Source organism: Rana temporaria, chromosome 3, assembly GCF_905171775.1.
Source record: "Rana temporaria chromosome 3, aRanTem1.1, whole genome shotgun sequence".
Lineage (NCBI taxonomy): Eukaryota > Metazoa > Chordata > Amphibia > Anura > Ranidae > Rana > Rana temporaria.
In genome coordinates, this window is record NC_053491.1 from 452521522 (window position 1) to 452547710 (window position 26189).

General features: G+C 46.1%; 1 protein-coding gene across 1 annotated transcript in view; it reads right to left on the minus strand.

Annotated features, from left to right (window-relative positions):
• LOC120933440 (phospholipid phosphatase 3-like) overlaps window positions 1-17982 on the minus strand; it is a 38452-nt gene extending 20470 nt beyond the window's left edge. Inside the window, exons 1-3 of the mRNA XM_040346657.1 lie at window positions 17614-17982; window positions 10185-10339; window positions 3952-4223 (exon numbers count right to left, since the gene is read on the minus strand). Of these exons, the coding sequence (XP_040202591.1) occupies window positions 3952-4223; window positions 10185-10339; window positions 17614-17773 (587 nt within the window). The 5' untranslated portion in view covers window positions 17774-17982. The remainder of the gene's footprint in view (window positions 1-3951; window positions 4224-10184; window positions 10340-17613) is intronic.
• Between the last annotated feature and the right edge of the window lie 8207 nt (window positions 17983-26189).

Here is a 26189-nt window from a genome sequence, read left to right on the forward strand (position 1 = left end):
GATCATATGGCGCCCAGCGATGCGGTAGAGAAGGATATAACGGGAGGAAGCAGTTTTATTATTTCTCTGGAATCTCTGCCTTCGGGGATTCCGTGATATCAATGCAAAATGTTTGTTTCAGCGAAAATTCACCACAAGATATCAACTAAAAATCTCCCGTTGTTCTTTGTGTATTCCGGGGGAACAGACTGAACACTGGTCCATGTGTTTGTAGACAAAGACATCACTGTCATTACCGGCTACGGGCAATTTGTGGCGGCACAATGCACCGAGTCAGGTCACTTCTACTCCACATTCCACCTTCTCCTCCTCCACATCTGCTACCATCTCTTAAAGCCGTATTAAACCCTAAAGGCAAACATTTATTATATTCCAGTTTGCCGATTCTTAGATGCGGTGACTGTCTTTTCTTTTTAGGCTTTTTTTTTTCCTCTGGTGACCCAGCCAGTAAGTCTGTTGTTTTTCAACAGAACAAGCTCTCCAGCAGAATGTATCAGTTACAGAGATAAGACAAATCATTTACCAGTGACAGGGGTGCTTAATGATTAGTGTTGAGCAGAATACGCCATATTCAATTTCGCGATATATCACGAATATATAGCCGAATATTCGAGATATATTCGCTAAATTCGAATATTCGTGATATTTTATCGAAATGAAATGATTGCGAAATTTCGCTATTGCGAATGCGAACATAATTGCGAAATTTCGGTAGGAGCACTCTGATTGGCTCAGAATATTCGTGATATTTTATCGAAATTTCGCAAAATGCGAATGCGATATTTATTGCGGAATTTCAACAAATGCTGTAGGAGCACTCTGATTGGCTCAGAATATTCGTGATATTTTATCGAAATTTCGCAAAATGCGAATGCGATATTTATTGCGGAATTTTGACAAATGCTGTAGGAGCACTCTGATTGGCTCAGAATATTCGTGATATTTTATCGAAATTTCGCAAAATGCGAATGCGATATTTATTGCAGAATTTCGACAAATGCTGTAGGAGCACTCTGATTGGCTCAGAATATTCGTGATATTTTATCGAAATTTCGCAAAATGCGAATGCGATATTTATTGCGGAATTTCGACAAATGCTGTAGGAGCACTCTGATTGGCTCAGAATATTCGTGATATTTTATCGAAATTTCGCAAAATGCGAATGCGATATTTATTGCGGAATTTCGACAAATGCTGTAGGAGCACTCTGATTGGCTCAGAATATTCGTGATATTTTTATCGAGATTTCGCAAAATGCGAATGCGATATTTATTGCGGAATTTCGACAAATGCTGTAGGAGCACTCTGATTGGCTCTGATGCAGAAGAAGGGCAAAGAAAATAATCGCGCGATATTCCTATTGCCGAATAATCGCATTGCGATTTTTCGGCAATATAAAATGATCGCTTCAGCTACTCGGCCCAAGGTCTCTAATCATACCAGCAATGCTTTTAGACGTCGATGGAGATCTCTAGGATGTGATCTGTTCTAAAAATAAAATTGAAAAAATTTGAATATTCGGAATAGCGAATATTCAGCGCGAAATTCGAAATATATCGCGAATACTCGAATATGCCATATTCGAGCCGAATATTCGCAATACGAATATTCGTGAGCAACACTATTAATGATCCACTTTTAGTGATGAGTAAGCACATCCGTGTGAAACGCGTCCACTGAGCATCTTTGGATCTTATTTATGTCACGTCCCTTTGATTTTATGGACACTCAAATACATTTATTTGATTTTATCTCCGGATTTGCCGCCACTTCTCTTTGTTGCTTCCACTTTTATTTATTTGGCCTCATTTACACAGGGCATTTAAAAAAAAATGCCAGCGCTGCTGCCAGGAAAAAGAGTTTTTGAATAGCGTTTATCTGCGTTTTTCTGCATTTTTGGCGTTTTTCAGTAAAAACACTCCCTATAATATAAAAATGCCTAGAAATGGCAAACGCATTTTTGGCGTTATTTATTTATTTATTTCTGTAAAAACACTCCCTATAATGTAAAAACACCTAAAAATGGCACAACTGCATATTAGCTAATGTGTCTTTGCAAATGCATGCATTTAAATCCATAGTGCAGTGCAATTTATATTTATTTTTCGTTTTTAAAGAGAAATATATATATATATATATATATATATATATATATATATATATATATACACATATTTTTTTAAAGAGGATTATTTATAAAACATAAATTAACAAATAAGAAACAAATATATATAACCCGCTATAAGAAATAACGAAATATATGTATATTTATTTATTTATATTTATTTATTAAAGAGGAATATGTATATTTTTATATATATATATATATATATATATATATATATATATATTTATATATATATATACTTTTTTTTTATATATATATATATATATATATATATATATATATATATATATATACTTTTTTTTTTATAGTGGGTTATATATATTTGTTACTTATTTGTTTATTTAGTTTTTTATTACGACTTTTGCAGTTTTTATTCTTTTTGTTTGTGTTTCATTTTATGCCTCTGAGTGCAGCTGCATGTTAGTTAATGAGCCTTTGCATATGCATGCAATTAAATTCATAAATACAGTATGGCCCGGATTCACAAAGCACTTACGCCGACGTATCTCGAGATACGCCACGTAAGTGCAAATATGCACCGTCGTATCTGTGCGCTGTGCCCACAAAACTAGATACGCCTGAAAATAGGCTTCCAAGACCGACGTAACTTGCCTACGCCGTCGTATCGTGGGCGCATATTTACGCTGGACGCATTTGCCGCTCCCATAGATTTTCTATGCACATATGCAAATGAGGGAGATACGCCGATTCACAAACGTAGTTGCGCCCGGCGCATCATGTACGTGGTTTGCGTAAGTCGTACATCCGCCTTAAAGTTATTCCCCATATAGGAGGCGCAACTCATGCAAAGGTATGGACCAGGGAACACAAGCCGTCGTATCTTATGTCGTTTACATTGTACGTGAATATGGCTGGGCGTAGTTTACGTTCACGTCGTAGGCAGTGATTCGACGTATCTTAGGCAGTTGTTTCGACGTGATTCTGAGCATGCGCACTGGGATGCGTCCACGGGACGGCGCATACGCCGTTCATTTTAAGTACTTCTATGGCGCTTGGCCCATCATTTGCATGGGGTCACGCCTCATTAGCATGGCTCACGCCCACTTCCACCTACACTGGCTTACGCCGAGGAAACCCAGCGTATCTTTAAGAGCGAGTGGGAGCAAGTGCTTTGTGAATCCAGTGCTTGCCTCTGTGCGTTGCGCCGGCGTAGCGTAAAAGAGATACGCTACGGCGGCATAAATATGCGCCAATGTATGTGAATCCGGGCCACTGTGTGTATGTATATATATATATATATTTATGACTTTTGCATTTCAATGTCCTTGTTGTTCCATGGTTCGATTACTGCATACCATCTATACCAGTGATGGTGAACCTTGGCACCCCAGATGTTTTGGAACTATGATTTCCCATGATGCTCAACTACACTGCAGAGTGCATGAGCATCATGGGAAATGTAGTTCCAAAACATCTGGGGTGCCAAGGTTCTCCATCACTGATCTATACCAATTTGGAAGTGCCCCCATTAGTGGTCACCTGTACATCACAGGATGTGATTAGCATTCATGCCTAAAATGGAACTGAAAAAAAAAATGGAACCCATCACCACTTGGGTTGCCCATAAATTATACAATCTCTTTTAAATTTACCAAAATGATGTAATGGCAGAGCCTATTTAGGAAAAAACGTAATAACAGCCAGGCAGGCCCTTCCACTACACAGTTGTTGGTAAATCTCAATGAGATTGTATAAACAGATAGTCAAGCTTTAGGCTGCTCATACACCTTACAATGTGATTGTGCAATCCGCTTGAACTTTTATCGGCAGGATGATTGTAAATAAGTTTTAAAGGTCCTCACCTGGCCTCTGTGATAGCGCTGGGGTCCCCTGTACACGTGTAATCCTCTACGAATCCCGCTGTACAGTTGTAGGCCGTTGGTTGGCACACGGCTAGGAAGTACGGCCTCAGGCGACCTACGCTCAGCTTAGCGACATTCGTCAACAACTGTCCCAGGCTCATTCCGAACAAAAAGGGAAGAAGCTGCCGGTAGATGCTGGACAAGTATCCCTCCTTGGGACCCGACTCCGACCTGCGCTGCTTGTTGACCCAATGACATTCCCCCAGGATGATCTGCCAAGGCGGAAAAAAAACACAATCAGAGCCATTGCAATGGCCACCGGCCAATAAACAGCCGCTGAGTGTTGCATAGGAGGAGGAAGCAGATTTTAGTTTATTTTTTTCCTTTAAACAACATTAGCCATTGTGTCCCATTCTATTAATAAAGATCTGTTTACAATTAGGATTGATGAGAAACTTTATTTGTGGTGCATGATCGAACAATATGGCCGCCACCTGGCCGGGGCCCCATTTGTGCTTCTATCTGTGTTTTTTCACATGGCACAAATATGAGGTCACAACTGGCCAAATGGATGGCACCGTTCCCAAGAAGTCACAGCTCATCATGAAAGCCCTCAGTAAAAATAAATAATTATTTAAAGGGGTTGTGAAGATAATTTATTTTTTTCCTAAAAAGCTTCCTTTACCTCAGTGCAGTCCTCCTTCACTTGCCTCATCCTTCCATTTTGCTTTTAAATGTCCTTATTTCTTCTGAGAAATCCTCACTTCCTGTTCTTCTGTCTGTAACTCCACACAGTAATGCAAGGCTTTCTTCCTGGTGTGGAGAAAGCCTCTTGAGGGGGGAGGGGGCGAGCAGGAGTGACAGCTCCTTACTCTGTCTGCAAAGTACAGAGCGTCCTGACACTCCTGCTCACCCCCTCCCCCTTCAAGATACTTTCTCCACACCAGGGAGAAAGCCTCGCATTACTGTGTGGAGTTACAGACAGAAGAACAGGAAGTGAGGATTTCTCAGAAGAAATAAGGACATTTAAAAGCAAAATGGAAGGATGAGGTAAGTGAAGGAGGACTGCACTAAGGTAAAGGAAGCTATTTAGGGGAAAACAATTACCTTTACAACCCCTTTAACCACTTCAAGACCGCCGCATGTACGTCGGCAGAATGGCACGTACAGGCACATTGGCGTACCTGTACGTCCCTGCCTAGACGTGGGTTGGGGGACCGATCGGGCCCCCCCCCCCCGCGCTACATGCAGCGGTCAGATTCCCGCGGGGAGCGATCCGGGACGACGGCGCGGCTATTCGTTTATAGCCGCTCCATCGCGATCGCTCCCCGGAGCTGAAGAACGGGGAGAGCCGTATGTAAACACGGCTTCCCCGTTCTTCACTATGGCGCTGCATCGATCGAGTGATCCCTTTTATAGGGAGACACGATCGATGACGTCACACCTACAGCCACACCCCCCTACAGTTGTAAACACACACTAGGTGAACCCTAACTCCTACAGCGCCCCCTGTGGTTAACTCCCAAACTGCAACTGTCATTTTCACAATAAACAATGCAATTTAAAGCGGGAGTTCACCCATTTAAAAAAAAAAAAAAAAATCTCCCCTTAGCTTCCTGCTCGTTCGGTCTAGGGGAATCGGCTATTTATATTAAAATATGTGCAGTACTTACCCGTTTTCGAGCTGCATCTTCTTCCGTCGCTTCCGGGTATGGGTCTTCGGGAGCGGGCGTTCCTTCTTGATTGACAGTCTTCCGAGAGGCTTCCGACGGTCGCATCCATCGCGTCACTCGTAGCCGAAAGAAGCCGAACGTCGGTGCGGCTCTATACTGCGCCTGCGCACCGACGTTCGGCTTCTTTCGGAAAATCGTGACGCGATGGATGCGACCGTCGGAAGCCTCTCGGAAACCTGTCAATCAAGAAGGAACGCCCATTCCCGAAGCCCATACCCGGAAGCGACGGAGAGGATGCGTCTCGTAAACGGGTAAGTACTGCACATATTTTAAAATAAATAGCCGATTCCCCTAGTAATAACGAGCAGGAATCTAAGGGGGAAAAGTGCCCTCTAAGGGTGAACCCCCGCTTTAAATGCATTTTTTGCTTTGAAAATGACAATGGTCCCAAAAATGTGTCAAAATTGTCCGAAGTGTCCGCCATAATGTCGCAGTCACGAAAAAAATCGCTGATCGCCGCCATTAGTAGTAAAAAAAAAAAAAAATAATAAAACTATCCCCTATTTTGTAAACGCTATAAATTTTGCGCAAACCAATCGATAAATGCTTATTGCGATTTTTTTTTACCAAAAATAGGTAGAAGAATACGTATCGGCCTAAACTGAGGAAAATTTTTTTTTTAGATATGTTTTTGGGGGATATTTATTATAGCAAAAAGTAAAAAATAAAAACCGCAGAGGTGATCAAATGCCACCAAAAGAAAGCTCTATTTGTGGGAAGAAAAGGACGCCAATTTTGTTTGGGAGCCACGTCACACGAGCGCGCAATTGTCTGTTAAAGCGACGCAGTGCCGAATTGTAAAAACCCCTTGGGTCATTTAGCAGCATATTGGTCCGGTCCTTAAGTGGTTAAGGATATCCAATTATGATGAGTGAAATAGAGAGATTCTGCAAAAATCCATCATTCTGGCAAAATGCTTTGGAGCAAACGTAGAAGGCAAACTCTAGTCCCCCCCCCCCCCCCCCCCATTGACATATGGGCATTTCTAACCTTGTTTCCCTATGGCTGACTATGCTTGACACATGGAATTGTGTTCACATTTGTAGGCTCACCCACCCTAAGGTCTACGCCAGGGGTAGCCAACCTGGGGCCCTCCAGCTGTTGTGGAACTATATTTCCCATGAGTCATTGCAAGGCTGGCAGTTACAATTACTACCAGAGGTATGATGGGACTTGTAGTTCTGCAAGACTACACCTGGTCTACACCATAGGTGCTCAACCTGTGGCCCTCCAGCTGTTGCAGAACTACAAGTCCCATCATGCTTCTGCCTTTGGGAGTCATGCTTGTAACTTTCAGCCTTGCAATACTTCAAGGGCCAAAGGTTGAGCACCCATGGCGTAGACCAGGGGTAGGCAACCTGGGGCCTCCAGCTGTTGCAGAACAACAAGTCCCATCATGCCTCTGTGAGTAATTGTAACTGCCAGCCTTGCAATGACTCAGGCCCCGTACACACGACCAGTTTCCTCGGCAGAATTCAGCTTCCGACCGAGTTTCTGGCTGAATTCTGCCGAGGAAACTGGCCGTGTGTACACTTTCGGCCGAGGAAGCCGACGAGGACCTCGGCGAGGAAATAGAGAACATGTTCTCTATTTCCTCGTTGTTCTATGGGAGCTCTCCTCCCGCCGAGGTCCTCGGCGGCTTCAGGGCTGAACTGGCCGAGGAACTCGACGTGTTTGGCACGTCGAGTTCCTCGGCCGTGTGTACGAGGCCTCATGGGAAATGTAGTTTTTTAACAACAGCTGGAGGGCCACAGGTTGAGCACCCATGGCGTAGACCAGGGGTAGGCAATCTGGGGTCTCCAACTGTTGCAGAACTACAAGTCCCATCATGCCTCTGGGAGGAATTGTAACTGCCAGCCTTGCAATGACTCATGGGAAATGTAGTTCCACAACAGCCGGAGGGGCCACGGGTTGAGCACCCATGCTCTACGCCCTACGCTCAAAAAAGATCGTAATGCGTATTTTCTTTAGTGTATGCAGCTGTTTTTGCCCCTACAGTCTTCAATGGGAACTTGTGTGCGTTTTATCCTCAAGAACTGCTCTCCTGCCCTTTCAAAGCCCAGGAAATAAACAACTGAAAACACACGTGCAAAAGCACTTGCACAAAGCTTGTAAAATGCTTAAAAAAATATGTACTGTACACATGCAAAAACACATAAAAAAAACTTTAGGAGTGCCAAAAATATGTTCTGCACAGGTGTGGATGTAGGTCCAGGCTCCAGTCTTGGACAGTTGCCCTGTAGGCCCTTCTAAAACATCTTACATGTTACCTCACAAGCTGAACATTAATTTCTGTTATTTTGGAACATGTTGTTGCCCCGCCTTTGCATTTTGTCCAATCAGAGAACACGTTGCATTCATTCAGAGGATGCAAATCCTTGTAAATTAGGGGAATTATTTGGTGACCCCCAAGTCGCCAGAAATAGTGTCCCCATGAGAGATTGTAAGGGAGGGTGAGATAGAGAGGGAGAGAGAGAAAGCGATAGGGGAGAGAGAGGGCGAAAGAGGGGATGGGAGAGGAGGCGGAGCAAGAGAGAGAGGGAGAGAGGGGGAGGGGAGAGAGGGAGGAGGAGAGAGGAGAGATGAGAGAGGGGAGTAGGGTGACCACATTTCCAAACTACCATTCAGGGACACCCTCCTTTCCCAAAAATCAGCTTGTGCTGGAACGAATCACAGCACAGTGATTGGACACAAGAGGCGGGATTTATGATTTCTCCAATCACAAGCAGGGGGCGGGATTGTGCTCCTCCAGGCATTCCCGGCCAGGACGAGTACTGTCAGTGAGTAAAACGGTGATGTGGCGGCCTTTTTTGGGGGCATCAGATTGGCCCGGGAGGGGGGGGCTGTGTCAGTTTCATCCTGGGACACATCCTGGGACACTGTATTGTCCTGCAATGTGCCCGGGACAGACCTGAAAAATGTGGGACTGTCCCGGGCAATCCGACACGTGGTCACCCTAGAGGGGGGGGGAGAGAGGGGGAGAGAGGGAAGGGGAGAGAGGGAGGAGGAGAGAGGAAGGGGGAGAGAGGGACGGGGAGAGAGAGGAGGGGAGAGAGGGAAGGGGAGAGAGGGACGGGGAGAGAGGGGAGGCGAGAGAGGGGGAGAGAGGGAAGAGAAGGAGAGAGGGAGGAGGAGAGAGGGTCGGGGAGAGAGCGGAGGGGAGAGAGGGACGGCGAGAGAGAGGAAGGGAGAGAGAGGGACGGGGAGAGAGGGGAGGCGAGAGAGAGGGAGAGAGGGAGGGGGAGAGAGGAAGGGGGAGAGAGCGGAGGGGAGAGAGGGACGGCGAGAGAGAGGAAGGGAGAGAGAGGGACGGGGAGAGAGGGGAGGCGAGAGAGGGAAGGGGAGAGAGGGAGGGGGAGAGAGGAAGGGGGAGAGAGCGGAGGGGAGAGAGGGACGGCGAGAGAGAGGGACGGGGGAGAGAGGGGAGGTGAGAGAGGGGGAGAGAGGGAAGGGGAGAGAGGGAGGGGGAGAGAGGAAGGGGGAGAGAGGGACGGGGAGAAAAGGGGAGGCGAGAGAGGGGGAGAGAGGGATAGGGAGAGAGGGAGGGGAGAGAGGAAGGGGGAGAGAGGGACGGGGAGAGAGAAGAGGGGAGAGAGGGAAGGGGAGAGAGGGAGGGGGAGAGAGGAAGGGGGAGAGAGGGACGGGGAGAGAGGGACGGGGAGAGAGGGGAGGCGAGAGAGGGGGAGAGAGGGAAGGGTAGAGAGGGAGAGAGAGAGAGGAAGGGGGAGAGAGGGACAGGGAGAAAGGGGAGGGGAGAGAGGGAAGGGGAGAGAGGGACGGGGAGAGAGGGGAGGCGAGAGAGGGGGAGAGAGGGAAGAGAAGGAGAGAGGGAGGAGGAGAGAGGGTCGGGGAGAGAGCGGAGGGGAGAGAGGGACGGCGAGAGAGAGGAAGGGAGAGAGAGGGACGGGGAGAGAGGGAAGGGGAGAGAGGGGAGGCGAGAGAGGGGGAGAGAGGGAAGGGTAGAGAGGGAGAGAGAGAGGGAGGGAGAGAGAGGAAGGGGGAGAGAGGAAGGGGGAGAAAGGGGAGAAGAGAGGGAGGAGAGAGGGGAGAGAAAGAGAGAGGGGGTAGAGAGGGAGAGGGGGGAATATAGGGAGGGAGAGAGGGAAAGAGGGAAGAGAAAGGGGAAGAGGGAGAGAGAGAAAGAAAGAAAGAAAGAAAGAAAGAAAGAAAGAAAGAAAGAAAGAAAGAAAGAAAGAAAGAAAGAAAGAAAGAAAAAGTAAGAAAGAAAGAAAGAAAGAAAGAAAGAGATTGAGAGAGGGAGAGAAAGAGAGAGAAGGAGAGAAAGAGAGAGAGAGAGAAAAAAAAAGAAAGAGGGAGCGAGTGAAAGAAAGAAAGAAGAGTGAGAGTAAATAGGAAATAGATAGACAGTAGAGAAACATTCAGTACCAGGTAACTATCACATAACATAGTCTTCTAACCCTACTGTACATCGGTGGTGCCATAGGCAACTGCCCACTGTGCCTGCATTTAAAAATGGAGCTCCAAACATGGAACACTTACAATGACTCCTGCGATGAACCCCACACTGACAAGCATGGTGTCGCTCACTGTCTCCTCTCGGATCAATGGGAATCGGATGCTGTTGTCATCACAGAAGAATCCTCGATGAACCGGTGCGATCAATCCAAACTCAAAGACCAGGAAAGGTGTGAGCACTGCAAGGGAGAAACAGGGCATAAAAATGTGTTTTTGGTGAGCCCCCTCAACACCTCTGTGGCATCTGGCAGTGTCATCTCCTAACATAAAGTATGCCTTTGTCGGGAGCAGGTAGGGGGACATGTCAGCATAGTCACTACTAGTTCATAAGGAGTCCGCAAACATAACCCTTTGGTGGTTGGATCGGCAGAGGCTCTCAATGTTATATGTCTAAGAATGGGTCAGAGTTATCTTGTGCCTTTTTTTAGGGTTTACAACCACTTTAAGCTGCCTGTGGATGGTGCCAAGTCAGCAGGTGACCATACTGCCAGGATAGACTGGGTCTAATGCGGTCTGTCAATGCATAAAGTGCCATTTGAAACAGAACAACACCTATTACTATTCAAATATTTTACAATTTCACACTGAAATGGAAATCGTGCCTGGCAAGCAAGACTGGCACACCTTTAAAGCTGGCATTCTCAAATGACTGTGTTGGCCAATCAAGGTTCTTTCTTTCCCCATTCATTAGTGGAGTTTACATATCTTTGTCTGATGGCTCAGACGTGGCATGCTGACTAATTTGTAGAGTAAATATCGCTAAATGCCAAACTTGGCAAAAATAACGACTTGAACTTTGCCTGCCAGTGCCAGCAGCAGGGTGAAAAATATTTAAACAATCTGCTTTTAGCAAACGAAATGTTGGATCTTCGTTAATGATAAGCTTGGCCATGCTGTCCATTCATTGGCTGTTTCTTTAACTCCAGGTTAAGGTTAAGGCCATAGACAACTTTATTTATTTTTTCGGTCAGGCAGCGGGCTGATCGGAAAACAAAAAAAGTACGGATTCCTCCATCTACACAAGAGAGGTGGATGAAGGAATCCTCCCTGCTGAGACTTTGTAGTCTGATAGCGGGGACTCCTCTGCTGTCAGAATACACCGATTGGTTGAAATTGCTGATGGAGAAAAGATTACCAACATTTCCATTCGATAAAATATCTATCTTCATACATGAGTTAAAATTCGGCCGGTCCTTACTGAACTGGCCGAATTTGGATCCCCTTATGGTTCTGCCGACGTATATCGGCGTGCGTCGGTCAGGAATCGGTTAAAGCATGCATGTGTCCAACATCCCCATAATAAAGATATAGGGGTTGATTTACTAACCACTTAACCCCCGGACCATATTGCTGGTCAAAGACCAGAGCACTTTTTGCGATTCGGCACTGCGTCGCTTTAACTGACAATTGCGCGGTCGTGCGACGTGACTCCCGAACAAAATTGGCGTCCTTTTTTTCCCACAAATAGAGCTTTCTTTTGGTGGTATTTGATCACCTCTGCGGTTTTTAGTTTTTGCGCTATAAACAAAAATAGAGTGACAATTTTGAAAAAAAATTATATTTTTTACTTTTTGCTGTAATAAATATCCCCAAAAATATATATAAAAAAAAAATGTTCTCCTCAGTTTAGGCCGATACGTATTCTTCTACATATTTTTCGTAAAAAAACATCGCAATAAGCGTTTATTGATTGGTTTGCGCAAAAGTTATAGCGTTTACAAAATAGGGGGTAGTTTTATGGCATTTTTATTAATAATTTTTTTTTACTAGTAATGGCGGCGATCAGTGTTTTTTGTTCGGTACTGCGACATTATGGCGGACACTTTTGACACATTTTTGGGACCATTGGCATTTTTTAGCGATCAGTGCTATAACAATGCATTGATTACTGTAAAAATGACACTGGTAGTGAAGGGGTTAACACTAGGGGGCGGGGAATGGGTTAAGTATGTTCCCTGGGTGTGTTCTAACTGTAGGGGGGGTGGCCTCACTAGGGGAAATAACTGATCTTCTGTTCATACATTGTATGAACAGAAGATCAGCATTTCTCCCGCTGACAGGACCGGGAGGTGTGTGTTTACACACACAGCTCCCGGTCCCCGCTCTGTAACGAGTGATCGCAGGTGGCCGGCGGTGGCCGGGCGCGCGGGAGTCAGAAGCGAGCGGGGGGCACGCGCACGCTCCCCTAGTGGCCGCTTTGCATGCCGACGTAGAGCTATGGGCTCTCGCGCAGGAGAGCCGACCTGCCGCCGCAGAACTGCGGCGGCTGGTCGGCAACCAGTTAAAGGCAAAGAGTTTACAAAGTGGAGTTGCTCCAAAGCTTAGTAAATGACGTAAAACTTCAGCAATCACATGCAAGGAGAATTAAAAAAAAATAACATAATTTTTGCCTGCACAAGATTGGACGATGGAAGTCAGCATAGTATAATTTACTCATTTACTAAGCACTGGAGCAGGGCCGGGACAAGGGGTGGGCGGAAGGAACGGTTGCCCTGGGCGCAATGGTTTACCGTAGGAATAGGGGTGCCTTCCTTCTGTTATAAAGCTGGGAAGTTTGGCATTTTTGCCCTGGGCACAGGATGACCTTGTCCCAGCACTGCTCTGGAGCAACTGCTCTTGCAAAGTACACAGTCTATTTGCCTTTAGTAAGTCAACCTCATAGCGTGTTCTTATTTAAGCACTGCATTTAAAAAAACACAACATGTCTGTTTCACTCTGCATTTTATTTTGCTGGGAGTCCATCAAAGTCAATGGCAGCGCACCAAAAATGCTTACAGCATGCGGTTTGATGCATTGACATCAGGCATTGGTCAATGGCTGTTTAACCACTTATGGAACGCCCCACGCCGATATACTGTGGCAGGGCAGCTCTCCTGTGCGAAATCACGTACAGGTACTCGATTTTGTGCAGTGGGTTGGGGCACGCGCGAGTCGGCGGCAGTTAGCTCCCACTGTGATTGGACACAGCAGGAGCCAATCAGTGGGTTCGGTAGCCGCAATGGCTGCCGGTACCCCGCGATCATTCCCAGGAGAGGCAGAAGAGCATAGCTCCCAACTCTCCCTGATATCGAGGGACTCTCCCTGATATCGAGGGACTCTCCCTGATATCGAGGGACTCTCCCTGATATCGAGGGACTGTTCTTGATATCGAGGGACTGTTCTTGATATCGAGGGACTGTTCCTGATATCGAGGGGCTCTCCCTGATATCGAGGGACTCTCCCTGATATTGAGGGACTGTTCCTAAAATCGAGGGACTGTTCCTAAAATCGAGGGACTGTTTTTAATATCGAAGGACTCTCCCTGATATTGAGGGACTGACTGTTCCTGATATCGAGGGACTCTCCCTGATATTGAGAGACTCTCCCTGATATTGAGGGACTCTCCCTGATATCGAGGGACTCTCCCTGATATCGAGGGACTCTCCCTGATATCGAGGGACTCTCCCTGATATCGAGGGACTCTCCCTGATATCGAGGGACTGTTCTTGATATCGAGGGACTGTTCTTGATATCGAGGGACTGTTCCTGATATCGAGGGGCTCTCCCTGATATCGAGGGACTCTCCCTGATATTGAGGGACTGTTCCTAAAATCGAGGGACTGTTCCTAAAATCGAGGGACTGTTTCTAATATCGAAGGACTCTCCCTGATATTGAGGGACTGACTGTTCCTGATATCGAGGGACTCTCCCTGATATTGAGAGACTCTCCCTGATATTGAGGGACTCTCCCTGATATCGAGGGACTCTCCCTGATATCGAGGGACTCTCCCTGATATCGAGGGACTCTCCCTGATATCGAGGGACTCTCCCTGATATTGAGAGACTCTCCCTGATATTGAGGGACTCTCCCTGATATCGAGGGACTCTCCCTGATTTGCAACAATGTCCCTCTGTCCCTCTTTCCTCCTCATTTGTCCCTCATTTTGGTCTGATCCATATAGTTGTATATAAAATGCACTTTTTATCTTTCAAAAAGTGTTTCCCTTATGCCAAACCTTTCATCCAATTTCTTAATTGCTACATTTGTAAATTTCAAAACCAGTATAAAGCAATAATAGTAGTAAAAAAAAGCTTGTGGGTTAACTAATCTTTTTTTTTACATATAATTTTCCTTTAAGGGGGCGTGACAGGGGGTGTGTCTTATGCCTACATACATTTGCTAATAGGTTTCCCTCATTCCCTAATGGGATGTATGAGAGGGAGGAAGATTGTAATGTGTATTGCCAGCTTTAGCGCTGTTGGTTTCAGTAGGGCAGAGGTTGGTTTTAGTAGGGCGGAGGTTGGTTTCAGTAGGGCAGAGGTTGGTTTTAGTAGGGCAGAGATTGGTTTTAGTAGGGCGGAGGTTGGGTTTAGTAGGGCAGAGATTGGTTTCAGTAGGTCAAAGGTTGGTTTCAGTAGGTCAGAGGTTGGTTTCAGTAGGGCAGAGGTTGGTTTCAGTAGGGCAGAGGTTGGTTTCAGTAGGGCAGAGGTTGGTTTCAGTAGGGCAGAGGTTGGTTTTAGTAGGGCGGAGGTTGGTTTCAGTAGGGCAGAGGTTGGTTTTAGTAGGACAGAGGTTGGTTTTAGTAGGGCGGAGGTTGGTTTTAGTAGGGCAGAGGTTGGTTTCAGTAGGGCAGAGGTTGGTTTTAGTAGAGCAGAGGTTGGTTTTAGTAGGGCAGAGATTTATTTCAGCAGGGCAGAGGTCGGTTTCAGTAGGGCAGAGGTTGGTTTCAGTAGGGCAGAGGTCGGTTTCAGTAGGGCAGAGGTTGGTTTCAGTAGGGCAGAGGTTGGTTTTAGTAGGCCCGTGGATGGTGTCATTAGGTTTTTATTTTTATTATTTAATTAAAAAAATAATAATTAGGAGCCCTGTTATGGGGCTTTGGTGAATTATCAGCAGGGGGAATCTGCGCCACACCGAGTGATTAAGGTGTGCCCAGGCACATCTGGCACACCCCCTGCGCACACCTATGGGTCTGATTTACTAAAACAAGAGAGAACAAAATCTGGTGCAGCTCTGCATAGAAACCAATCAGCTTCCAGGATTTATTGTCAAAGCTTAACTGGACAAGCTGAAGTTAGAAGCTGATTGGCTGCCATGCAGAGCTGCATCAGATTCTGCTCCAGTTTTACTAAATGAACCCCACAGTGTCTATGGGACAGCACACAACAGACCCCATCAGGCAGGTTAGTACACCTCGTCCAATCGTTATTATTCTCCTCAGGGGTGAGACTGTCTGCGGGTGGCTCCCCATATTGGTGGATCCCCTTAATCCTCCATTGCTGCTTGGGTGACTACCGCGCCCCTTTTTAGCCAAGAAGATATTGGTAGATAGTCACATGGTTCATGCCCGTACAATAAGGTGACCAGATTTTTTTAAATGAAATCCGGGGACATACTTTTTTTTTCTACTAGCAATGGCGGCAATCAGTGACTGTCTGCCCATCGCCGCCGCCGCCGCCCAGTGAGCAGCCTGTCAAGTCGTAGCGTAGCGTATTTACACTACGCCGCCGTAAGTCAGAGAGGCAAGTACTGTATTCACAAAGTACTTGCCTCCTAAGTTACGACGGCGTAGCGTGAATAGGCCGACGTAAGCACGCCTAATTCAAATGAGGACATGGGGGGCGTGTTTTATGCATATTAACTGTGACCCGACGTGATTGACATTTTTTACGAACGGCGCATGCGCCGTCCGTGTACATATCCCAGTGTGCATTGTGGCAAAGTACGCCGCAAGGACGTATTGGTTTCGACGTGAACGGAAATTACGTCCAGTTTATTCACGGACAACTTACGCAAACAACGTAAAATTTTCAAATTTCAACGCGGGAACGACGGCCATACTTAACATTGGCTACGCCATCTAGGGGGCATCTTTATCTTTAGGCGGCGTATCTCTTACGGAAACGGCGTATCTTTACTGCGACGGGCGCACGTACGTTCATGAATAGGCGTTTCTATTCATTTACATATTCTACGCCAAACTCAATGGAAGCGCCACCTAGCGGCCAGCCTAAATATTGCACCCTAAGATAGGACGGCGCAGGCTGTCGTATCTTACCTAGGTTTAAGTGTATCTCAGTTTGAGAATACACTTAAACTTAGGACGGTGCAGATTCCGAGTTAGGTCGGCGTATCTACTGATACACCCGACCTAACTCTTTCTGAATCCACCTATTACTCTCCGGGCCCCGGCTACTACTGGGTGGGAAGCGGAGGGAAGGCAAAGAGGTAAACAAGCAGGCGGTTGGCCAGGACTTGAGCGCGCCCGGAACTGAAAAAATATTCCCTCCGCTCCGACCAGTACATGATCATCAGAAAGGGGCACAGATAATGAAAAAAATACACCCCCCTAAGTTAGTAGGAGCGGCAGTGCGGGGGGGGGGGGGGGTTAATTCAGATTTCTTATTTTTTTTTGTCTGCACTGACTGTCTTTGAAATTGCCCCAGCCCCTGTTCAAATCCAATCCGGGGAGAAAACCGTGGACAGTCTTGGGTCCGGGGACAGTGTCCTCAATCTGGGGACTGTCCCTGGAAACCAGGGATGTCTGGTCACCCTACCGTACAAATGTCTTTACGTCAACAAACCTGAGTTTCCTTTTAATGCTCAACCACATGTAAGAGAATTAAAAAAAAATGGAATTCCCCTTGCATGTGATAGGACAAAGCTTGACCAGACTATTGGCCAGATTCAGGTAGGGCAGCGTAACTTTGTGCGGGCGTAGCGTATGGTATTTACGATACGCCGCAGCAAGTTAGAGAGGCAAGTGCTGTATTCACAAAGCACTTGCGTCCTAAGTTACGGCGGCGTAGCGCAAATGTGCCGGCGTAAGCGCGCCTAATTCAAATAAGGAAGAGGTGGGCGTGTTTTAGGGAAATTAAGCATGACCCCACGTAAATGACGTTATCAACGAACGGTGCATGCGCCGTCCGTGGACGTATCCTAGTGTGCATGCGTCGGATAGAATGCCTAAGATACGTCGAACACTGCCTACGACGTGAGCGTAACTTACGCACAGCCCTATTCGCTTACGACTTACGTAAATGACGTAAAACGATACGCCTGTTCCGACGTCCATACCTTGCACCTAGGGAGCAGCTTTATCTTTACGCCGGCGTATCTCTTACGTAAACTGCGTAACTAATTGCGACGGGCGCACGTACAGTCGCGAATCGGCGTATCTTGCTCATTTGCATATTCGACGCGGAAAACAGCGGAAGCGCCACCTAGCAGCCAGCGTAAATATGCACCCTAAGATACGACGGCGTAGGAGACTTACGCCGCTCGTATCTTAGCCTAATTTAAGCGTATCTGGTTTCCAGAATACGTTTAAATTTACGACGGCGTAGATTCAGAGTTACGACGGCGTATCTACAGATACGCCGCCGTAACTCTCTCTGAATCTAGTTATATGTGAACCTTTTACTCCTCCAGTGACACCTTTACAAAATGCTTGTCTTGGCATAGACGCCAACTTACCCGCGAAGAGGCACAGCAGGTCCAGCAATATCAGCCACTTCTTGGACCCCCTGGAGGCTTTGCTCTTGGACTCACTCCGAACGCAGTGGCCCCCCACCGTCACCTTGAGGACCCTGGGGTCAGGGCACCAATCTGGAGCTCCGCCGGGGGTGAGATGCATCTTTTCAGAGGCAGCAGCAGCAGGCGAAAGGGAACCGCGACTTGGAACGTTGACCTTGTCTATATCTGGTTCTAGGAGAGAGGAACGTCCACCCTGCTCTTGGCACTCGCTGCGTCCTTGAGTCTCAGTCACCTACAGCTCCAGCCTGCAGCCTTCTCTCGCCTGCAGCCTTCTCTGGAGTGACTTGAAACTTTGCAAGAGCAGAGAAAGTTAAAGGGAGAGGAAGAGGAGGTGGAGCTGACAGCGGTGTATGATGAGGGAGGGGAGGGGGGGAAAGGGTGAGACAGACTGTGGAAGGAAGGAAAGGAAAGGGAGATAGGAAAAAAGAATAATGCAACTGTAATCTGAGCTGTGAGTGGTCCACACCCTATAATTCATCGCCCTGGGACCCTGCAATCTACCGCTGTCCCATGTCTAACCCCCGCCATATGTTCTTCTGCTGGAAAGTCAACTCAGGATCTCACCCAGCTGTGCCACCTCGTGACCAACCAAAGCTTTCAGACATCCTACCCACTGACAGGTGTCGCTTCTAAGCTGCAGTCATGTGCGCACCGCGTGCTGCAATCGCAAGGGCCATTTAAGGTTTTAGGAGACTTGCATGGCTGCCAGAATTTTAAAGAGCACCTGTCGTGAACAGGGTGGAGCGCATCTCAGCGGTTTCATTTACCCAAAACGTGAGATTTTCTGTGAAATTTTGCCCCGTTGGTGAAATGCATTGAGGTGATCGGTGAAGGCAAAATGACGGTGAATTTTGGTGGTTTTTAACCCCATCCCACCCACTTGCCGCGGCCCCTCAAACACTTCAGCCCGGACCATTGGGCTGCCAAATGACCGGGCCACTTTTTGCGAATCGCCACATCGTCGCTTTAACTGACAATTGCGCGGTCGCTAGCTCCCAGACCTCCTGCATGACTCTAAACTGATAACCTGTAAAGGCTTTTAACCACTTCAGCCCCGGAAGAATTTACCACCTTCCTGACCAGAGCACTTTTTGCGATACGCCACAGCGTCGCTTTAACTGACAATTGCGCAATCGTGCGACGTTACTCCCAGACCTCCTGCATGACTCTAAACTGGTAATCTGTAAAGGCTTTTAACCACTTCTGCCCCGGAAGAATTTACCACCGTCCTGACCAGAGCACTTTTTGCGATACGGCACTGCGTCGCTTTAACTGACAATTGCGCGGTCGCGCGACGTTAGCTCCCAGACCTCCTGTATGACTCTAAACTGGTAACCTGTAAAGGCTTTTAACCACTTCTGCCCCGGAGAATTTACCACCTTCCACTTTTTGCGATACGGCACTGCGTCGCTTTAACTGACAATTGCGTGGTCGCGCGACGTTAGCTCCCAGACCTCCAGCATGACTCTAAACTGGTAACCTGTAAAGGCTTTTAACCACTTCTGACCCAGAAGAATTTACCACCTTCCTGACCAGAGCACATTTTGCGATACGGCACAGCGTCACTTTAACTGCGCGGTCGTGCGACGTAGCTCCCAAACCAAATTGACGTCCTTTTTCCCCACAAATAGAGCTTTCTTTTGGTGGTATTTGATCCCCTCTGCGTTTTTTATTTTTTGCGCTATAAACAAAAATAGAGGGCCAATTTTGAAAAAAAAGCTATATTTTTTACTTTTTGCTATAATAAATATCCCCAAAAAATATATAAAACAATTATATTTTTCTTAGTTTAGGCCGATACGTATTCTACATATTTTTGGAAAAAAAAATCACAATGAGTGTATATTGATTGGTTTGCGCAAAAGTTATAGCGTCTACAAAATAGGGGATAGTTTTATAGCATTTTTATTAATAAACTTTTTTTTATTAGCGATTTTTATCGTGACTGCGACATTATGACGGACATATTGGACAATTTTGACGCTATTTTGGGACCATTCACATTTATCCAGCGATCAGTGCTATAAAAAACTAACTAACTGTTAGGGGGCGTGGCTTACTGTGACACGTCACTGATCGCTGCTCCCGATGAGAGGGAGCAGACGATCAGTGTTGTGTCACTAGGCAGAACAGGGAGATGCCTTGTTTACACTGGCCTCTCCCCATTCTGCAGCTCTGTGACACGATCACAGGACACTGGAGGACATTGAGTCCGCTGGTCCCGCGGGCACGGAGTTTGCACGGTGCAAAATTCCCTCACATGTAAAAGCAATCATATCGGCTGTTCAGGATGCCTCCCCCCCCTCCCGTCGCCCTCCGTTGCTTCTCCTGGCTCGCCCATATGATCGGGGAGCCGGAGAACGAATCGACCAGCGACAACCATTTACCATAGAGCTGACCGTGAACCAGTCGGTCCCCGGCCATCTCTATGACCCTCGGAGACCACAAGCGACGTCATGATGTCACTTCCCAGATCGGCAAGTAGCTGGAAAGTCTAAAGTCGTTTTTTTTTTTTTTTTTTTTTAAATCTCAGGCTTTCCAGCATAGGGGAGAGATATGGGGACTTATAGACCCCATATCTCTCTATAAAGAGGACCTGTCATTCCCTATTCCTATTACAAGATATGTTTAAATTTCTTGTAATAGTAATAAAAGTGATCAAAAAATAATAATTTAAGGGAAAGTGTAGAAAAACTAAAATAAAATATACAATAAAAAAAATTAAACCACTCCCGTCCCCACATGCAGAAGCAAACGCATACGTAGGTCACGCCCGCATATGTAAACGGCGTTCAAATCACACATGTGAGGTATCGCCGGGAACGTTATAGCAAGAACAATAATTCTAGTGCAAGACCTCTTCTGGAACTCTAAACTGGTAATCTGTAAATATTTTTAAAGCGTGAACTATGGAGATTTTTAAATACCAAAGTTTGCCACCATTCCACGAGCGTGCGCAATTTTAAAGCATGACGTGTAAGGGTCCTTTCACACGTGCGGACCGTTCGTCCGTTTTTCATCTGTCAGTTTACGGACTGCAATGCTTTCCAATGGGATAGCGTACGTTAGCGGATGAGCATCCGCTAACGTCCGTTAACATCCGTCTCCGTTAAGCTCCGTTTTTTTGAATGGAAGAAAACCCTATTTTTCTTCCGTCAAAAAAACAGAACAGACGAAAAACGGATGTTAGCGGACGATCCGTTTAACATCCGATCCGCTAACATCCGTTTTTCATCAAAATATGTAATAAAAATAAAGTTCTAACAAAAAAAAAAAAACGGATGAAAAAATGGATGAAAAAACAGATGAAAAACGGATGAAAAACGGATGACAACTGATGAAAAACGGATGACAACGGATGAAAAACGGATGACAACGGATGAAAAACGTATGACAACGGATGAAAAACGGATGTAAAATGGATGAAAAAACGGATTAACTGATGATAAAAAACTGATCTAAAAAACGGTCCGCACGTGTGAAAGGACCCTTAGGTATCTATTTACTTGGCGTAATATCATCTTTCACATTATTCAAAAAAAGTTGTGTTTTTTTAATTCATTGTCATTTAATTCAAGTGTCCTTTTTTTTATGCGTTTGGAAAAGGTAGGAACAGAAGTATTAACAATGTTTGTTAAAATACTTGCAATGTACATAGATCACCTATGGGGGAGTGTTTTTTTCCCAACAAAAGTGGAGTTACTCTTTAAAGCGGGAGTTCACCCATTTATTTATTTGTTGATCTTTTCCCCTTAGATTCCTGCTCGTTCGGTCTAGGGGAATCGGCTATTTGTTTTAAAATATGAGCTGTACTTACCGTTTTCGAGATGCATCTTCTCCGTTGCTTCCGGGTATGGGTCTTCGGGAGCGGGCGTTCCTTCTTGATTGACAGTCTTCCGAGAGGCTTCCGACGGTCGCATCCATCGCGTCACTCGTAGCCGAAAGAAGCCGAACGTCGGTGCGGCTCTATACTGCGCCTGCGCTCCGACGTTCGGCTTCTTTCGGAAAATCGTGACGCGATGGATGCGACCGTCGGAAGCCTCTCGGAAGACTGTCAATCAACATAGGAACGCCCAGTCCCGCAGCCCATACCCGGAAGCGACGGAGAGGATGCATCTCGTAAACGGTAAGTACGGATCATATTTTAAAACATCTAGCCGATTCCCCTAGACAAAACGAGTATTAATCTAAGGGGAAAATGTCATATATACGGGTGAACCTCCGCTTTAAGGTTAGTAACTCATCAGCCAGGCAGCTAACATTCTCAGAAGGAGAGCTCAGTAACAGCAGGCTATTTCTTTCTTAATATACAGCTGCAGTTCAAAAATGTGAACTGTAATTCAGTTCAGTCTAATCTTGTGGTCCAGACACACCTGCCATGCAGTACAGGCAGGTCAATGACCCTACTTAGGTCTGCCACAGTTGAGAGAAGTAGCTTGGTCACTGACCAGCCCCTCAGGCTCATGATTGGGCAATAAAGGAGTATCAAAGAACAGCAAGCTCTCAGGCCCCGTACACACGACCGAGTTTCTCGGCAGAATTCAGCCAGAAACTCGGTTCAGAGCTGAATTCTGCCGAGAAACCCGGCCATGTGTACACTTTCGGCCGAGGAAGCCGACGAGGACCTCGACGAGGAAATAGAGAACATGTTCTCTATTTCCTCGTTGTTCTATGGGAGAACTCGGCCCGTCGAGCTCCTCGGCGGCTCCAGGACTGAACACGCCGAGGAACTCAATGTGTTTGGCACGTCGAGTTCCTCGGCCGTGTGTACGGGGCTTTACAGTTAGATGGACAGTATTATGCAAAGCAGTAGAGCTGGATGGCTTGGGGTGTTTCACACTTTCACACTTTCAGTTCCACTGTGCAGAAGAGTACAAAACGATAATAAAAAGATATATCAGGGTAGGTAGACTAGATGTAATTAAAATACATTTTTTTTTTTTTTTTTTTTATCAAGACCTCATCTCCAGGTTTTTTTTAAAAACTAAGAAATAAATTGCCAAGAAGGTTTAAAGAAAAAAAAAATCCAAATATGGCTGCAATACTCACCTTCTTCCTAGGGCTGCCCCCCATTGATTCACTGCTCCATGGTCCAGTGTCAGTCCTATTCTGGGTGGAATGATGCCCAGTGTCACTTCCGGTGTGCCCAGGCTATCATGGACACAACCCCTGCAGGTAAGTCATCATACTGGCTTGATCTTAGCTTATTGCTCTAAAGCAGGGGTCTCCAAACTTTACAAACAAAGGGCCACTTTATTGCCCTTCAGACTTTAGGAGGGCTGGATTGGGGCCAGCGAGGGAAGAAAAAGTCAAGGGCCCGGCATCAGGGAGAATGGGTTGGTGGTCAATAGGAAGAGGAGTATTCCCCCTATTAGTAGGAGGAGTAGTATCCCATCATTGGTATCAGTGGATAATATAGTGCCCCATTGTTGGTGTCAATGGGAGGAATAGTGCCTCATGTCAGTGGGAGGAATTGTGCCCCAAGGGCCGGATAAAGGCTAGCAAAGGGCCACATCTGGCCCTCGGGCCGCAGTTTGGAGACCTCTGCTCTAAAGAAAGCTGGTCACATCATGTCATTAGCAGTAAGCACCACCTAATGTCAAAGACAGACAAGAAGAGCAAGAATTCTCTTTCCAGTTGGAAGATGTTTTGAGGTTGATGTATACTGTATATATTTTTTTCCTGCATGCAGTACTTTTTTTCACCGCACACCACCTCAATGCAGTGGTGTGAACTGGGAAGATAGGGAGATAAAGCAGTTTGCCATACAGCAGGACAATGCTGGAATAGTCACACAATGCAGTCCCTCCAAATGTTGTGTAAACATACCCTGAAGAACAAGATTTGGGGAAAGGGATGTAATGGGGGTTTGGGGGGGGGGTATAGGATTAAAGCGGAGTTCCAGGCTTTTTATGTTTATTAAAATTAATTACACTTTTTGTAGCTGCTGACTTTTAATAAACAGACACTTACCTGTTCCATGGTCCAGAGATGCGGCCGCCCGAAGCGTCGCTCCTTTCCGCCGGTGCCTCCATTGCCACTCTGGGCACCTGGCCATGACAGCTTTCGGCCTTCACGGTCAGGCATGCACTGCTCTAGTCGCGCTGAGCTCTTGGAGTGGACAGGGGATCTTCTGGGACCTGTCATGTGTCCCAGGAGATCGCCTAGAGGAGGAGTCACCTAGGCGGCCCGTAGGCAGAAGGCGGAAGTGGGACAGGAAGTCCCACTCCTAACGAAGCCCCCACTCCTCCCCCCAAAAAAAAAATTACATGCCAAGTGTGGCATGTAAAAAAAAAAATACGGCGAAAAAAAAAATATATAAATAAAAAAAAAATCGCGTCGCTGGACAGAAAGGTCTGCTTTTACATGGTGTACTAACTTTACACCATGTAAAAGCAGCCCTAATTTTGCGTATGCAAACTAAAACTTACGGAGAAAAAACGAAGCTGAAAAGCTTTGTGGATCTCCGTAAGTGCTAATTTGCATACCCGAGGCGGCATTTCGACACAAAATGCCCCCAGCGGCGGATGCGGTACTGCATCCTAAGATCCGGCAGTGTAATTCAATTACAGATGCCGGATCTTCTCCCTAACTATGGAAAACTGATTCTGTGGATCAGTTCCATAGTTAGGAACAGGGATACGACGGAGTAACAGCAGTTACGCCGTCGTATCCCTTTTGTGGATTTGGCCCTATGTCTCTACATCTACTAGAAAATATCAGAAGAGTGAATTGGCTACTGGCATACCATGAGCTATATGACACTTGGTTTTAGTTTTCATCAGAGCTTTTTTTCTCAGAAAATAGGGGCAGGAACTCAACCACGACCCCGTTCAGATTTCAAACAGTAGATGGGTCTTAAAGGGGCATTAAATACCAGGATTGCATTACATACAGAGTGCAGAGTTCAGGGGGGGTTACACACAGAGTGCAGAGCTGTCACTTGTAAACACAGAAACCAGACTTCTGTGTTTACAAGTGATTGTGGTGAGCAGGCACCAAAGGGTCTGAGCCAAAGGTGGTGGAACTGAGTTCCCCGAAGTTCCCCCTGAAAAAAAGCCCTGGTTTTCATCATGACATTGATCCCCTTCACTGAACATGGGTTTAGTACCCACCCAGGACCATTGAGACCAAGAGAGCCTATTTGGGAGGATCTTTCATTGCCACAATCAACTGCCGGAATTCAGCCTAGGTTGACTGGCAGTAAAAAGATCTTCCAAAAGGGCCACATGGCTTTCTCAATGAGTCTAGGAACGCAGCCCAACTTTTGTGACTAACTAAAGTCCAAAGAAGGGGATCTATATCATGATAGCATGGTATGCCCACAAGGTCACACAACACACCATCAATAAGAGGTACGTTAGCCTATGGGCCAATACACTGTTCCAATGTTTTCTAGTAGCTGGTTAGACTAAGGTTGCTCATACGGATCCCAATATTTGCAAGCGATGCAGAGCAATTGAACCCAGAATTAGGTCATCCAAACCAGCTTTCTGCTTTGTAGGTATGGTTGCCACATCATCCCTTTAAACCCGAACACATATTAATTACACAGGTTCTGGGGCTGATTAACCTCCCTGGTGGTATGATTATTTCAGAAAAAAGGTGCTGAAAGCGGTACCATTATTTGCATGGAAATTTGGCGTTTTATACTGTAGGCCTGCAATTCTTAGGAATAACTCACTTAAATCTGACCAAACAAGAGTCTAATAGGCATCCCGGGTATGAATTTTTTTAAAAACAAAATTATAAATTATAATATAATAACTAATTATAAATAATTATAACAAATAATAATATAATTATAATAAAAATTATTCAATAATGTAATCAACTCAAAATCACTGAAATTTGCTCAGTTGCAGAATTGTCGCTGTCATTACTTTTATTTTTTTTATGACGGATTTCCCCACAAATCGCTATCGCACAATTCTGCAAGTGATTATAATTTATTATCGCTGTTTTCTAGCTGCTCTAAAACCATTTTTGACATAAAAAGACACTTTTGGTTGCTATGGACAATCTACAGTTTGCAGGCAGAAAGAAACGTTTTTATTATATAAAAGTACATGCAGGGCACTGGGCAGACCACTAGGGACAAGGGGGTGTGTATTTTTTAAATACAGTACTGTAATCTATAAGATTACAGTATACTGTATGTAAGGTGTTTGTTTACGTTTTTAAATTTGGCGCCGTTCTCCACTCCCATGCGTCGTAACGTCGCAGGGAACGGAGATCGGCGGCACAGGAGGACGCTGTGTGAATCGAGCGAGGTCCCGCTCGCTCACACAGCGCGGTGGCATCGCCGGATCCAGGGACAAGGTAAGTAAACACTGTCTGTGGATCCAGCGAGGCAAGCCCGAGTCTGACTCGGGGTTACCGATCGCAGCACAGAAATCTAACCCCGAAGTCAGACTTGGGAATACCGCCAGGGGGGGTAAGGTGGTCAATTAGTGCCTTATCTGGATTTAATTAGCCCCAGAACCTGTGTAATTCAAAGGTGTTCAGGTTTAAAG